Source organism: Colias croceus, chromosome 1 (genome assembly GCF_905220415.1).
Source record: "Colias croceus chromosome 1, ilColCroc2.1".
NCBI classification, from domain to species: domain Eukaryota; kingdom Metazoa; phylum Arthropoda; class Insecta; order Lepidoptera; family Pieridae; genus Colias; species Colias croceus.
The window spans coordinates 12,716,943-12,731,409 of NC_059537.1; the positions used below are offsets into that span (position 1 = coordinate 12,716,943).

General features: G+C 34.1%; 1 protein-coding gene across 1 annotated transcript; it reads right to left on the bottom strand.

Moving 5' to 3' along the window:
• Positions 1-3,656: 3,656 nt before the first annotated feature.
• LOC123691075 lies at positions 3,657-5,178 on the bottom strand. Its single transcript, XM_045635304.1, has 2 exons — positions 5,012-5,178; positions 3,657-4,711 (listed from the first exon to the last, which is right to left on the bottom strand). Exons 1-2 carry the CDS (start codon positions 5,103-5,105, stop codon positions 4,023-4,025), a joined length of 783 nt encoding a protein of 260 aa, XP_045491260.1. The 5' UTR covers positions 5,106-5,178; the 3' UTR covers positions 3,657-4,022.
• Positions 5,179-14,467: the final 9,289 nt, after the last annotated feature.

Here is a 14,467-nt window from a genome sequence, read left to right on the forward strand (position 1 = left end):
ATCGTCAAACAACCACAAGCGCGCCGATTCCCATGGCATGTGGTATGGTGTGGCGCGGTCGGGTTTGTGAAGCAAACATGTCGTGAAAATGTTGTTGACACAACAACATGTCACATGTTGTTGACATGTTGTTGACACGACATGTAGCGCGTCATTGTTCGGAACCGTACGATAATTATTATTATCGTACAAATACGTCATCTCTTCAACGAGCTGTAATATTTTTATTTATACATAGTTATGTATTATGTATCATATATGATATGTATGTATGTAAGTATATATGTGTATGTATGTGTATTTATAGCATGTATTTATAGATATTGTTTTTACTTATTTATTTATTATTAGGTATCTATTTTTATATATATAGGTACGTATATAATATGTATATGTACATATTTTTTTTTCTCCTTTTAAATCAAACACCACCCATCTAATTTTAATTAACTTAACGTATCACTTAACATCTTGTAATGACCCACAGATTAGGTATTAGTAGGAATGACCGTCCACCGTGCTCGCCAGTGCTTGCCATACGCAGACATGCCGTGGGAACGCTCAGTTCAAATCGCGACGGACGGCGACATGCGCTTGTCGTCTGCCGATGCTTGTGAAGCAGACATGCCGTGGGAACCCACCTTTAGTGTGATGATACTCGTATATAACCGATAGACTTCCTCTATATTTGGGCTATCCAACATTGAAATAATGTTTAAAGTCCGAGCCTTAGTTTTACTAATAATAAAAACCGGCCAAGTGCGAGTCGGGCTCGCGCACAAAGGGTTCCGTAGCAGCAAATATAAAACCAAAATTACAGTTAAATCAACCTATCTCAAAAACTATAAGAGATACTTTGATCAAACCAAAAATCGTTGAAAGAGTTAATTAGCATGCATCACCTCTATTTTTTTTAGAATTTTATACCCCGTAGTTATAAAAATAGAGGGGGGGGGACATACTTTTTACGACTTTGAGAGCTGATATCTCAAAAACCGTTCACTTTAAGAAAAATGTTTTTTAGAAAACTTTATATCATTTTAAAAGACCTTTCCATTGATACCCCACACGGGTATGTACATCGAAAAAAAAAATTTCATCCCTCAGTTACATGTATGGGGGGCCCCACCCCCAATTCTTTTTTTTACTATTTATTGTCATATTTTTGTAGCGGTTCATACAACACATATTCCCATCAAATTTCATCACTGTAGTACTTATAGTTTCCGAGTAAATCGGCTGTGACAGACGGACAGACGGACAGACGGACAGACGGACATGACGAAACTATAAGGGTTCCGTTTTTGCCATTTTGGCTACGGAACCCTAAAAACGAACTAAGTATCAATTTATTCGATCCCTGTTTCAAATGAATGGTTACGTCTTTTTTATAAGGATGGAAAATGCCTCGGCATCTTCAGTTGCAACAAAAATGTTCTCCCATTACTCAGATAATGTCAATTATAGATTTATTTATGAGCGCCATTCTATGTAAACGCGTATCGAGTCACGACAAATGCATCAATACCACATCCTGGATGAACTGTTACATCATTTATCTTAACAAAAGATGGTACTGATATTTAAAATAGATTTTATTTATAGGCTTTGTATTATAATGTCAGAGTTGATGGTCCTTGATAAATGAAGGTATTGTTAAATTATTATTATTTAACGAGCGTTAGTTGATGACTTGCCAGTTCAGTTCTTCCCTTTTATGGAGTAATTGATTAAGCATTTGTTAAAAATAATCTACTGGATAAAAAAATGTATAAATAACAAATCCTACCTACTAATTATAAATGCGAAAGTTTGTGAGGATGTGTGTGTTTGTTACTCTTTCACGCAAATACCTACCACCAATCCTACTACTGAACCGATTACAATGAAATTTAGCACACATATAGAGGGTAACTTGGATTAACACATAGGATAGGTTCTATCCCGGAAATCCCACGGAAACCGGAACTATACTATGCGGGTTTTCCTTTGAAAACGCGGGCGGAAATCTATAGTACTTAATACCTAGATAATGTTAAGTTATGTGCGGTTTATAGGGTTTTCTAAGGAATGTTATAATTAAAACAATTGACCATCAAAATCCACTTATTATTGTGATAATTATGTGCATTGTGATGTAATCGCAGTTATTATTGCAATATTTTTACCACATATTTTTATCATATTATATTGAAGACTAGCTTCCGCCCGCGACTCCGTCCGCGCGGATGTCGGTCTTCGCGTGGATGGTTTATTTCTTCATTTTGATTAACTCTGACAATGACATCTTATAAATATCTATTGGACCCAAATACGGCTAGGCCTATAATAATACGCAACGTGTGTTCGCGGTTCTACAGAACAACGTCTATGGATAAAACTGAAAAATTAAGATTATTTTCTTTCTACGTATTTTTCCAGGATAAAAAGTATCCTATTTTACGCCCAGGATAATAAGGTATAATTATACCAAGTTTCATCGAAATCGAACCGTTAGTTTTCACGTGATGCCTTCACATACAGACAGACAGACAGACAGACAGACAGACAGACAGACAGACAAAAATTTTTTTAATCACATATTTGGGTTTGGTATCGATCCAGTAACACCCCCTGGTATTTATTTTTTCAATATTTTCTATGTACAGAATTGACCCTTCTACAGATTTATTATATGTATAGATAAGATAGATTGAGAAATGAAACCATATAAACCACACACCAAAATATTTTTGGATTTGTTTTTATAGGTATGTATATGCATTTATTAAATGTCTATTGCCTGAGTGTAGGTAAAGTACTAACACAGTATAAGAACCATATTTTCTATATAATGTGGTACTAAGTACCTAGCTCTTATAGTTGGTTTATTTTTTTATTTTAAATAATATATTTTTATAATTATAACAAACATTACTTGCACAATATTTTAGAACCTATTCCTGAGAGATTTGCTTTTTTATTCGTTTTACGTATAACATCCAAGAAAAATATATATTTTCACAATATGTTTTTAGATTTGATTAAATTAATTCCAATGTTTTTTACCTACTGTACCACTTAAAGCGAATTTTTATATCTAAAATAGCAAAACTAGTAGGTACATTCCAAAGATAGGTTACCAACAACATTCGAACATCAAAAACTAACGCACACACGATGATAGCGTGATTCAACTATCGCGAAAAAGAATCAATGATGTAAAATTAAAAATGTATCTAATTAGCCACATTTCGATTTGCCACTCCCGGAGTGCTAATAATGTATCTACACCTTTTACTCATAATATCATTGAGTGCATTCAATTGTCTTCATGATAGTATGGGATGGGCGACACGAGCACAGAGATCAGGCGCAGGACCTACAGCATTACGTGGTCCTAACCTTGGCACTACTACCTCCTTATTTATTATTTTGTTTTCATGTTAACATTATTTTAAAGTTTAGGTAGTATTAGATGACGACGATTATAAAATGTAAGAGTTCAAGTAAACAAGTTCTCATTGCAAGTAAAAAATGAACATATTGCATCCATTTTTTACTTGCTTAGATACCTATTAGATTGAACTCATAAAGTAGGTATTATAAGTCAACATTTACCTCAAAGACCTTGAGCAAATTTTATAAGCACAATGCAGAGAAATAAAAAACCTTGGTACAGATTTAATGGCAATTTATTCAACGTTTCACACTTAAAGTTTTACAAAAACTTAACTATATTTCTGGCAATTTTTACGTTACAAGTTGATCTATAACGGCTTATTTTAATTATATAACAAATTAAAATGTTTCTGGTTTAATATAAAATATATTATATTATATTATATATGTACCTTTGACAAGCTTTTTGTTTTGCGCGCCATCTGTATTTGATCGACGTAATTCTATACTCAGACTCAAACCATTTTTGCAATTCTGCAGATATTGCAAATATTGTATACCATTTCCACTAGATGTCACTGTTATACATCGAAGCTTTGCTTTCAAAGGCTCTATTTCATCTTACGTAGATTTATATTGACTTAGTATTTATTTTCGGGTCTGGGTGGGCCGTACGCCGTGGCGTGGCTGGTAGCAACACCACCACGGCCAGTGCTGAAGGCATTAGCGATAGCCGTCGCTCCTTGGGGAGCCCCTTGGGCAGCTCTGCCTCCGTAGCCGAAGAACATGGGGAAGTAGGCACCGCTTGGGATTCTGGGGTAGTCATCGCCTTCATCTTCCTCCTCATCGACGGGTCTCTTCACTTGCTTCTTCTTGGTGACACGCTTCCTGGGCACAGGGGCGGGCTCTGGCACTTCTTCAACTTCAGGTTCGGTTATTTCAGGGACGGCTACGGCTTTCACTGTTGTGGGAGATTCGATCTTTTCGGTTGGGTCTGCGATTTCCGTGGCTTCGGTAACAACAGCGGGTTGTTCGGCGGGTTGTTCAGCGGGAACAAATTGTTGTTCTGGAACATAGGACTGCTCAGGAACGGAGGATTGTTCTGGAGTCTGATAGTACACTTCGTTCTGTTGTGGCGTGTAGTTTTCTTGCACGGTCTGGCGGCGTCTGTCTGGTACGTAGTATTGGCTCGTCTGTGGGGTGTATTGCTCTTCAGGCTTGAACATGAAGGCTGCCATACTACCACCGACGGCGCGAGGGTTGTAGTAGGGGTTGTAGTAGCGGCTTAGCACCATACCTCCACGATTTCTGTCTGCAGAACCATATGAATCTGTGAATAATATAATGAAATTAAGGACGTTTTATGATTATAGATATGCATTATAAATACTATGTAGTTTGTTATTACAGATGACGAAATTATTATTTAATATTAAATAGTATCGATATTTTGTGAGGGAGATATTTTTTTATAATTATTGAAAAATGTCTATCAAAGTAATTAACTACTCAAAAAGTGAGTATTTCTTTATATTTTTTTATAATAACTGACGATAATTTAAGAATTATAATTTGGCAAATTTATATCGAGACACAACCCTAAATAAAAATAATATTTGAATTAACTCACAAGAATCCACATTAGCGCCATAATAAGGGAATGGGTATCCCGTGACTTCCCAGAGCGCGCAGGCAATAACGAGAGCCACGCTTACTGCCTTCATTTTTGAAGATGATTTTTTTTCAGGTAGCACTGAATTACCCTTAGTCTTCAGAAGGGTGTTGTGCGTTTAGCTGCTTTCGAGTTAGTGATGTACCGAACCTGACGACGCATTATATAGTCCATTTGGTTTGAACTGATTGTCATTCAGGGCACATCGCCAGCGTCTGCGCCTGAACCGATCATATTACACGATTCGGCTGAGCTTTAGCCCGTTATCGAAATTGGTCTAGGCTGATTCTGGACACGTATCTATAAATCTATCTAACTGTTTGGCGCCTGTGGCCCACTTCTAATTGCATTGGTGAGTCATAAATGCATTTGCAGGATAAACAAACTATAAAAGAGCGGAGGATTAGCGAACTGGAATGGAATTTTTTATTGTGTTTGTCATTAATAGATATTAAGACTTTCTATGAATGCTACTAAAGCTACAATCTGTAATCCCACCGAATTTATCCACAAATATGTATTTCATAATTCGTTTCTTGAAATAAGATTAGGCCCTAGAATATTTTCTGAAATTTAAATTATAAATCCTTGACGTCATACGAGGTAGGAATGAACCTATGAACTACAATTGCCTAAAGAGATGCCTGGAATAGTCAATCATAACAAAGAGTGTTAATAGTTATTTATGTAGCTTACACTGACTGCATATTAACAAGGCATTGATACGATTTACTCCATAGTGAAATATCGTGTGAGTTTACAATACAAAGGCGTCATTGGCTTGCAAGTGAATGCACTTGGATTGCATACACAAATGATAATAATATTGATAAGGTTCATTCATGAAGATTTATACCCTAGCGCCAAGGAGCTTTTTACTGGATTTCTTGGAAGGGACAACGGGATTGTATAATGTATTGAGGAAATTCATTGCGTTCAGCATTATCAGGATCAGAAGTTCTTGTTAAAGAATTGTTTTTAAATAGGCTTGCAAGAAGTGCTTTAAATAAGTTATAGGTATAATGGAATTGTAAGTAGTTTAATTCATCCTATGATATTATCTAGACGACATCACAGTAAGGATTTCCGCTTTTGCTTTGTTTTTTTTTAATTGTCCTATAATTTTTTAGAAAAATACTATGACTATTTGTAATTCATATGAGGCTTCATTGCTAGCTTTAGGTACGTGAGAAGTGCGAATGTTGTTGTCGAATAATATAAGTAGGCTCTATTGTGGCAAGACATTTAATAATATTATAATGACTTGCGTGATAGATATAGATATTAAAATCAATTATCTTTTCATTATAGGAGCAATATCCATGCTCAGACACCGAAATCTATAGTAAATCCGTACATTCACACTGCTATAGTATTGAAAATTTGAACTCAATGATATTAAAGATAAGTAACCCCACGTGTAGATGGAGTGCGATAAAATTTAAATAATGGTATAATTTATTGTGTATGTTAGGCACGACGCTGCTACCTAGAGCTGATACAATCGGTTTCTTTCTACCTCCAAGATAACATCACTGACCACGCCATATAGCCTCTTAAACGGTCGTAATAGTCAAATTTGCGAGCGAACAGTACATAGTGGGTCCTGTCGGAAAAATGAATGGCGATATTTGTATGCAAACGTTTTGGTTCGGAGTGGACTGTATGACCGATTTTATCTCTTTTGATATGTTTATGAGCCATGATGCGCAGTTATTACGTGAGAAAATAGCGACAGACTGTCTGTTGGAGCGCTTGGTTAGGAATGTTTCGTATGTAGATTCTTTAGGTTTAATCTTTATACAAATCTAGCTACTTTTGGGGAATGTACATGAATCAAACGTACCTAATGACGATATGAAGCTGATTGTTGCTAACAAAGTTTTTGCTTTATAGTGCGTGATAGCTTCTTTATCATCTGCCCAATTTATTAGGGTAAGGTTAAGAAGGGTTTGGTTCTAATCATCATGCTGGTCAAGTGCGGATTAACGAAATACATATTCTTAATTTTTTACTGATATTTTTTTTATAAGCAGACTTGAACTTGCACAGATACAATGAAAATTAATTTTACTCACAAGTAAATAATTTTTACTAACGGAGATACTTAAATTAGTTTAAAATCAAATCTTTAAGAAGATGGATTTATGATGGATTATTATGGAAACATGAAATTGAAGAACGGATTCGGAAAAAAGGAGAATAAATTGAGAATAATAAATTTGGATTTGTAGATAAAACAAAGGCTGAACAGATGTTAGCTAATTTACAGCAAAATATATTCAAAGTCGTTCTAAAAATATAACTAAGTGTCCGATAAATAAGTAGAATTAATTTGATATTCCAAGAATAAATGCAGGTCGATTGTATTGTAACAATGGCGATCGGTGATGCATTTGCGTGTTGTGACTTTAAAAGATTAATTTAATTGAATTTTTTACACATTTAATATTATCTAATAGTATTTAGGTTTGTTTGTTTGTAAATTGCTGTATCATTTACATTAGAATAATTATTTGAAGATATGATGCGAAATTTTATTGTGACTAGGAATTAGGAAATGAAAATTGCAAACATTTTTGCCTTTTCAGATATTTCGAAAACAGTTAACAAGTTAATTAAATTGAAAGTCTTCCATGTTTTTATTAGAACTCATATATTCTTGATAAAAAAAACAAATCTGTCTTAGTTTTATCAATTTGATTGTAATCACAATTTATTATAAACGTTATTTTCCTCTACAAAAGTGATACAAAACATTTGTTTAAGTATATATTTTAAATCAGGCTTTACCCTTCAATGCAAGTTCCGTGAACCGTTTGTGCATATATTTGTCGTTGCAGACATTTGGACTGCTGCGCCTGTCCTGATAGTACCTAATCTTGTATCAATGTAAGCGCCATACCGTTAGAGTCTAGAACTACTTTGCCTTTATTTATTGTTGTGTTTATTCCAATGGCTCTGTTTCAGATATGTTTTTTCTAATTTTATGACCAAAGTAAAAGGAAAGAGAGATTGTCTAAACTGAAATATTCATGTTGCGCCTGAGGGCTGAGGCTTCGCCCGGGTTGTAAAAGGAAAACGCATAGTTCAAAGTATCAAAACATAGTGTAAAGCTATCCTGATCTTTTTCAGGTCACAAACTATCTTCGTGATAAATTTCATCTCAAATGGTAGGTGCATATGAAGGAGGTATAGACCGACAGACAGAACTGCTTTCATCCTGTATGTTTAAGTTTAAATCCCTCACAAATTAGGCGCAAACATTCATGTTTCAAAACGCATGTTCCTGTTGCAAACCTTTCCAATTGATTCCAATCTATGAAATTCTAAGTAATATACTTTTGGCACCCAAAACCCATTGTTGAATCCTTAAAATCTATTGGTACATTTGACGTCATTTGCGCCCTTAACGTAGACGGCACACAATGCAGGAGTCATTGTATACTATTAACACTATCATCTACATATCAAAGTGTAATTATTTACAGAGAATTTTATTGTTACATCATGGTTTCATTTTTATGAACGCCAACATTGTTACCTTTTGGTAGTTCCTCAAACTTGTCTTTCAGGTACTCTATTCAGAATTTTCGTTCGGAAAACAAATTATAGTTGTAAATTCACGAAAGCTTTAAGCCCAAAAATATTATGCCATTATTTTCGTTTATAACATTAATTAAGACCACTTAATTACGCGAGTAGTTAATTTAAAAAAGTAACATGCACCTGATGCCTATGCATCCATACAATTTAAATTACACCTTTTATCAGATATTCTGCTTTCTTAAGACAATATTCTTAACAGCTAGTCTATGTGTGGTCGCATTTTCCTGTTTATTGTGAAGTCCTATCGGGGCATTAGCATCGATGTGGTTACGTGCCTAAGTTCACGATCGATATTGTTATTATTTGTATCTTCTGGATCAATGTGTGTCTTGAATTTATAGCGGGAACCGGGAAGACGTTAACAATGAACAAGGAATAGTGATTTAAATATTCAGATTTCTTTTCGTAAAACTTTGAACTAGAACGTTTATCTGAAATATTATGTTTATGTCCAATAATAGTATGAATAAAATATGTACTGTTTCTTCCCTTAAATTATTTCAAATTTTCGTTTCGTCATTTGCGATAATTTTCAGCATAAGCAGATATATCTTTTGATTGGTTGGCTTATAAGTTTGATTTTTTCACAGATTCAAAGGACCGTACACTTGAGTACCTATTCAATATAAATTTCAGCTTAATACCTCCACGCGAAAAATAATCTTGACAGTCAGATAGCCAGACGGACAACAAAGTGATCCTTTAAGGGTTTCGCTATGAGATTCGGTACCCTAAAAAGTGATATTATGTCTGCATGTAATTCTCTTGGCAATTTGATTTCCTCGCCACACAGATATGTAATTACCAAAGCAAATTATAGGGATTTTGTACTCGAATTTTTGGCAAGAGGACAAAAATATAAATTTCGTTATGTTTGTGAACACGACGTTTAGTTAATATTTAAATCTCAGTTTATTGAGCGTCTCCAAGAAAATTTGATTGTTGTCAAGATTCATATCATATTCTGTAGGTTCATCCAGACTAACCGATTCAAAGAAATCACTTAATTCGTGGATCGAGTCGATCCAATGTAGCATCAAATTTATGACATTGTTTTATTCAAATTATCAAAAGAATTGTTTAGCTCAATAATCACGTTCGACAAATTTGTTTGGAAAATTATGCGGACGAGCTTAGAAAAAATGTGTCAGATGTTGGTTGCATGCAATAAACCGCTTAATTTAACTCCAGGCGTGGAGAGACTTATGACTGGCTTATTATTTAGCGTTCCTAGAACTCATACAACCTCTCAATTGACTGTTTAGTATGATCCATGCACGCCATAATGACGACTTTCATGTGCATTGAATCGAATAAGATGCTACATCTCAAACATTTTCTATTTTGATGACTTGATCATATTTTTATCGGGAATATCCCACGTAGCTCCCAAACGAATTGTGCCCTTATACAGGGTAGATGACATAATTGTTATCAATTCATAATCGTCATTGTTTCGTCTGATTCATAGTCTACCGTGTGTTATGACGCACGTCACCACTCGCCACAGATTATATCACGCTGTTTCAAAGATAGTTCGTTATAAACACGGGAATACCTACGGAAGCTTTGAATTCACGTGCCGTTCAACCATTTTTAATTTATTACTCCCGAATCTATGGTCATTATAATGCATTGCGCGTAATACGAATTTTTATTGTTCTCCAATGAAATAAATCCGTTGTACATCTGCGAACTGTGATTTCTGAATTTAAATCCTATCGAGGTCGTCTAGCGATATAGTTTGAGTCTTCAGTATAAACTCGCGATGGATTTAACAAATTCGTATCACCAATTATCAATGAATATTTCATTAATTTTTTATATATTCAAATTGAATATTGCGCAGGTGTTTAATGCGATTTTTATGTACAATTGTAATTATGGATTGGTAAAGACGAAGTTCAGGACGTGATTATTTTCATTGATTTTCTGATAATAGCAAACAAATGCAATGCGATGCTGTTTTGCATTCGTTTTTATTATGTGCTATTGTACAGAATAAGTTACAGATTGTATAAATATAGTAAGTAAGTATACAAGCATATTATTGCTTATAATACCTATGTATAAAAATAGCATCATAATTTTGCAAAATCTTTTACAGATTTAAAAATACTTGCCGACCGATTGTTGTATCATTGATGTATTAGTAGTTTAGTTTTCTTTATATTAGAAAAGGTATTTAAATGTTCTCACTTAACCGAGGCTCTATTTCGATGTATAAAAATTTTAAAATATTGTTTACGGAAGATCTTCTTATAATAATTTATGGAGCTACTAAAAAAATGTGCTTTGAATAATTGATGAAAATTAGTGCGAATAAAACTGAATATGTTCCGACAAAGACAAACAGACATTGCTAGTATCATCTATCTGTATGGTAAACAGTAGCAAAGACCTAAATTGCAAATAATGAATGCAAAATGACCCATATTTTCTGCTCTTAAGGGTTCGTTACCTCCTTGGAATACTAAATGGTCTAATTATGTTCTTTCTGTGAACACATTATTCTAATGAACATATTGTGAGGATGTACAGTAGATATTAAATCGTATCGATCGCTTTTTGCTTGGAAGTAGACCAAGTAGTAGAACGTGTTGGAAAATTAGGATAATTTTGAAGGTAGGTATTTTGAAGATAGACAGGATAACATTATTAGGAGTAATGTGCAGCTTATCTAAACTCAAACTCAAACTCAAAGTGAGAAGTTCATAAAAAAGCATATTTATATTTATATACCTAATTTTTAGGAGTGGATGTTTTAAATTCTGATGACATAATGACAAGCTTGGAAGTTGGATAGATGAAGCGAGCAGCCTGATTTTCTTGCCTACGTTTTTAGATAAGTTTAATTAAATAGATTTATAGGTTACAGAGAATTTAACTGTGAAGCAGGTTTTGTTGACCATGTAGAGTAAGAGTTTCAGCTTTAAAAAAAGCATCTATCAACAAAATATTATAATTACACAAATTAACAAAATATATCTTAACAAATATACTCAAATAACTACTAGGAAATAAGCGTTCACAAAATAGGCATGCAAAGATCATGTCGCGGCTAGCATCAGTCGACCTGCGTCTCAATTCCAGTAATCGATAACCAATTTCGTATGTACTTGCACATCTACAAAAGCAGTTAAATTGGCAATAAGGCGTGTCTCACAGAAAAATCCATGTAAAAATTGACATAACAACAAATCAATGACAGGTTTTGCATGGAAATCGTTGGATCCTTGCTTCTAAGAAGATGTAACCGTATTCTGGGCATATGGTCGAAATAAATAATGGTGGATAGTGCGCGCGCGCCTCTAACGGGCTCGGTGATCCCTTGCGCGTTTGATTGTATTCAAATATGGTATTATTTCGGTAAGTACAGGGTGTTCTTGTGGTAAGAAATCTATAATCTATTTATCTACGTAGCCGTAAGTAAGAATGCCATGTGGTTATAGGTAAGTAGCTATTTCAAGCGTAGAGTGTACCGTGTACGCCGTACGGGTACCTACTAGGGAAGCGTGTACCATCTTAGCTTAACATCTTTACAAAAAAAGATCTAAATTATGTTCTTTATAAAATAAGCTTTTAACTGTTGTACTCTACGCATTCACTTGCTTCTAATCTGGTATGCAAATAGAGAGAACGTTCAAATAAGAATAATCATACGAGATTTTTTTTTATATTAAGTCCAAATTTAGCAAATGTTCGGGCTAGTAAGACTGCAAATATATTTATACAGGCAACCTACAGTATACTTTATCCAAACTGAAATGATTAAATATAATTATACAATTAACTCTTAAACAAGACAGAAAGATCTTATTTTAATATACTTACCTTGCTATAATTTATTTGTTGGTTTCTAATATAATCCAGAGTCCAAACTTCGTCTCGATGACTCTCCAATGCTGTTATCGATTTTACTCGTTCTAAGTTACGAACAATTTATTTTAAAGAATAAATTTTAACTACATTATAGGTAAGTCATGCCAAGCTTTCAATCTATATATACATTCATCACTCCTCAATTCTATTTTTGTCATATTTTTTTTTTGGACGAAGTTTCTTATCGCGCGTTGTAAAAGAGGGCTAGACGGAAAAAAATCTCATGAAAAGTTGTAACGATACTTTTTGCGACAGATAGCGTGCACGAGTTTCTCTGTCTGTCTTTCTCTCATAGAAAGCAAGTCAGCTATTTCAGTAACTTCGTTCCATCTGGGTGTCCCTTGACACCTCTAAAAACTTTTTTTATAAAAAGCATCCTGTATAGCGGATCGCGGCGGTAGTATATTCGCAGCGCGTGCGCATCACTTTGGCACGCCACCCCGCGTACCGCTCTATGAATACCATTATTGGTATTAGCGCTTTTTTAATCTATCATCAAACGCCGACACGATCTTGAGGAACAAAATTTTAACATTTTGTCGCTTGCAAAAAGTTTTTAAATCATTAAAAATAGGTATCTATTTAGCCAGGGAGAGTTTTATTTGTATTTGTAATTTTATTAATACGTAAGTAATACTAGACAAGCATTCTTGTTACAAAGGTCTATCTTTAGTAGGTTTATTTTTTTGTATCTGGAGATAAACTAGACCATATTTATCGGGTTAAAAGGTAGTTTAAATGTCGGTCATAACATAAATAATCATTATTTGACCCGCGACGGAAGAAGCCGCAGACCTAGACGGTGAGACGGAAAGCTAAAAATATAAATATTAATATAAAAAACAATATACAATATTACTGAGATAGGAATTACGACCTTCTAAAGTCCAAGGACTATTTCAGAGAAGTGTTGAGAGTGAAACCTACATAAACAAGTGATAACTGCGTTAAAAACAACCGACTTCAAACTTGCACTTACAAAATTTACAAATACCTACAGACAAAAATGCTCATAAAATAAAAACTACTGGGCCTATTCGAATAAAATTTTTATGGGACCAATTCGACACCATCCCGCATCGAACAAAAAAAGAATCACGTAAATCGGTTCAGAAACCTCGGAGTAATCGGTGTACATACATAAAAAAAAAAAAAATATACCGGCCGAATTGATAACCTCCTCCTTTTTTTTGAAGTCGGTTAATGAAATATCGACTACCTACATGAATTATATTTCAACTAGCTGTGCCGCGCGTTTTTCGCGGGAATAAGTCAGTATTTCTATAACTGATGTTCTTATCTTCTGGAACATGCGATGAAGTTAAAGGCTCATTAGGTATTGCGTCAATAGTTCCAAACTTTCTCATTTATAAAATAAGCAGGCTAGGATTTAATATTTCAAACATCTGTTCTAATCTATTTTGTACGTTATTATATTCAAAGATAAGTAAGAACCATAAATTGTAACACCTACATTGAGTTATTTTGTAGTACTTTTAAAAACATCATGTAATGTGAAGATGCGCCATCTATCGGCGAGCTTGTTCCATAGATGACTCATAGAGGAGGATTCATTTTGTGTGGAGTTTTTTGTATTCTGTTTGGTGTACGCTAATGTATTTATTATGTTAACACGGTGTTTACTTGTGTTATAACTTTATAAGTATATACCTATAAATAGTTTATCACTATTATACCTAATACATTTGCGTATGCAAAACCACGTCTAAAAACTCAGTCAATTTTAGGATTTAATTATTTTAAAGCAAATGGGTTCCTTCCTATTTATAAATTTTATTTAATGATAGGGAATAAAATATGAGAAATGCATGTTTTAAGTTTTTTTATAGAAGCGGTAACTTTGAGATACATATACATATTATTTTATAGACCTTACTTAATTAAAATGTCATATTACCAGGA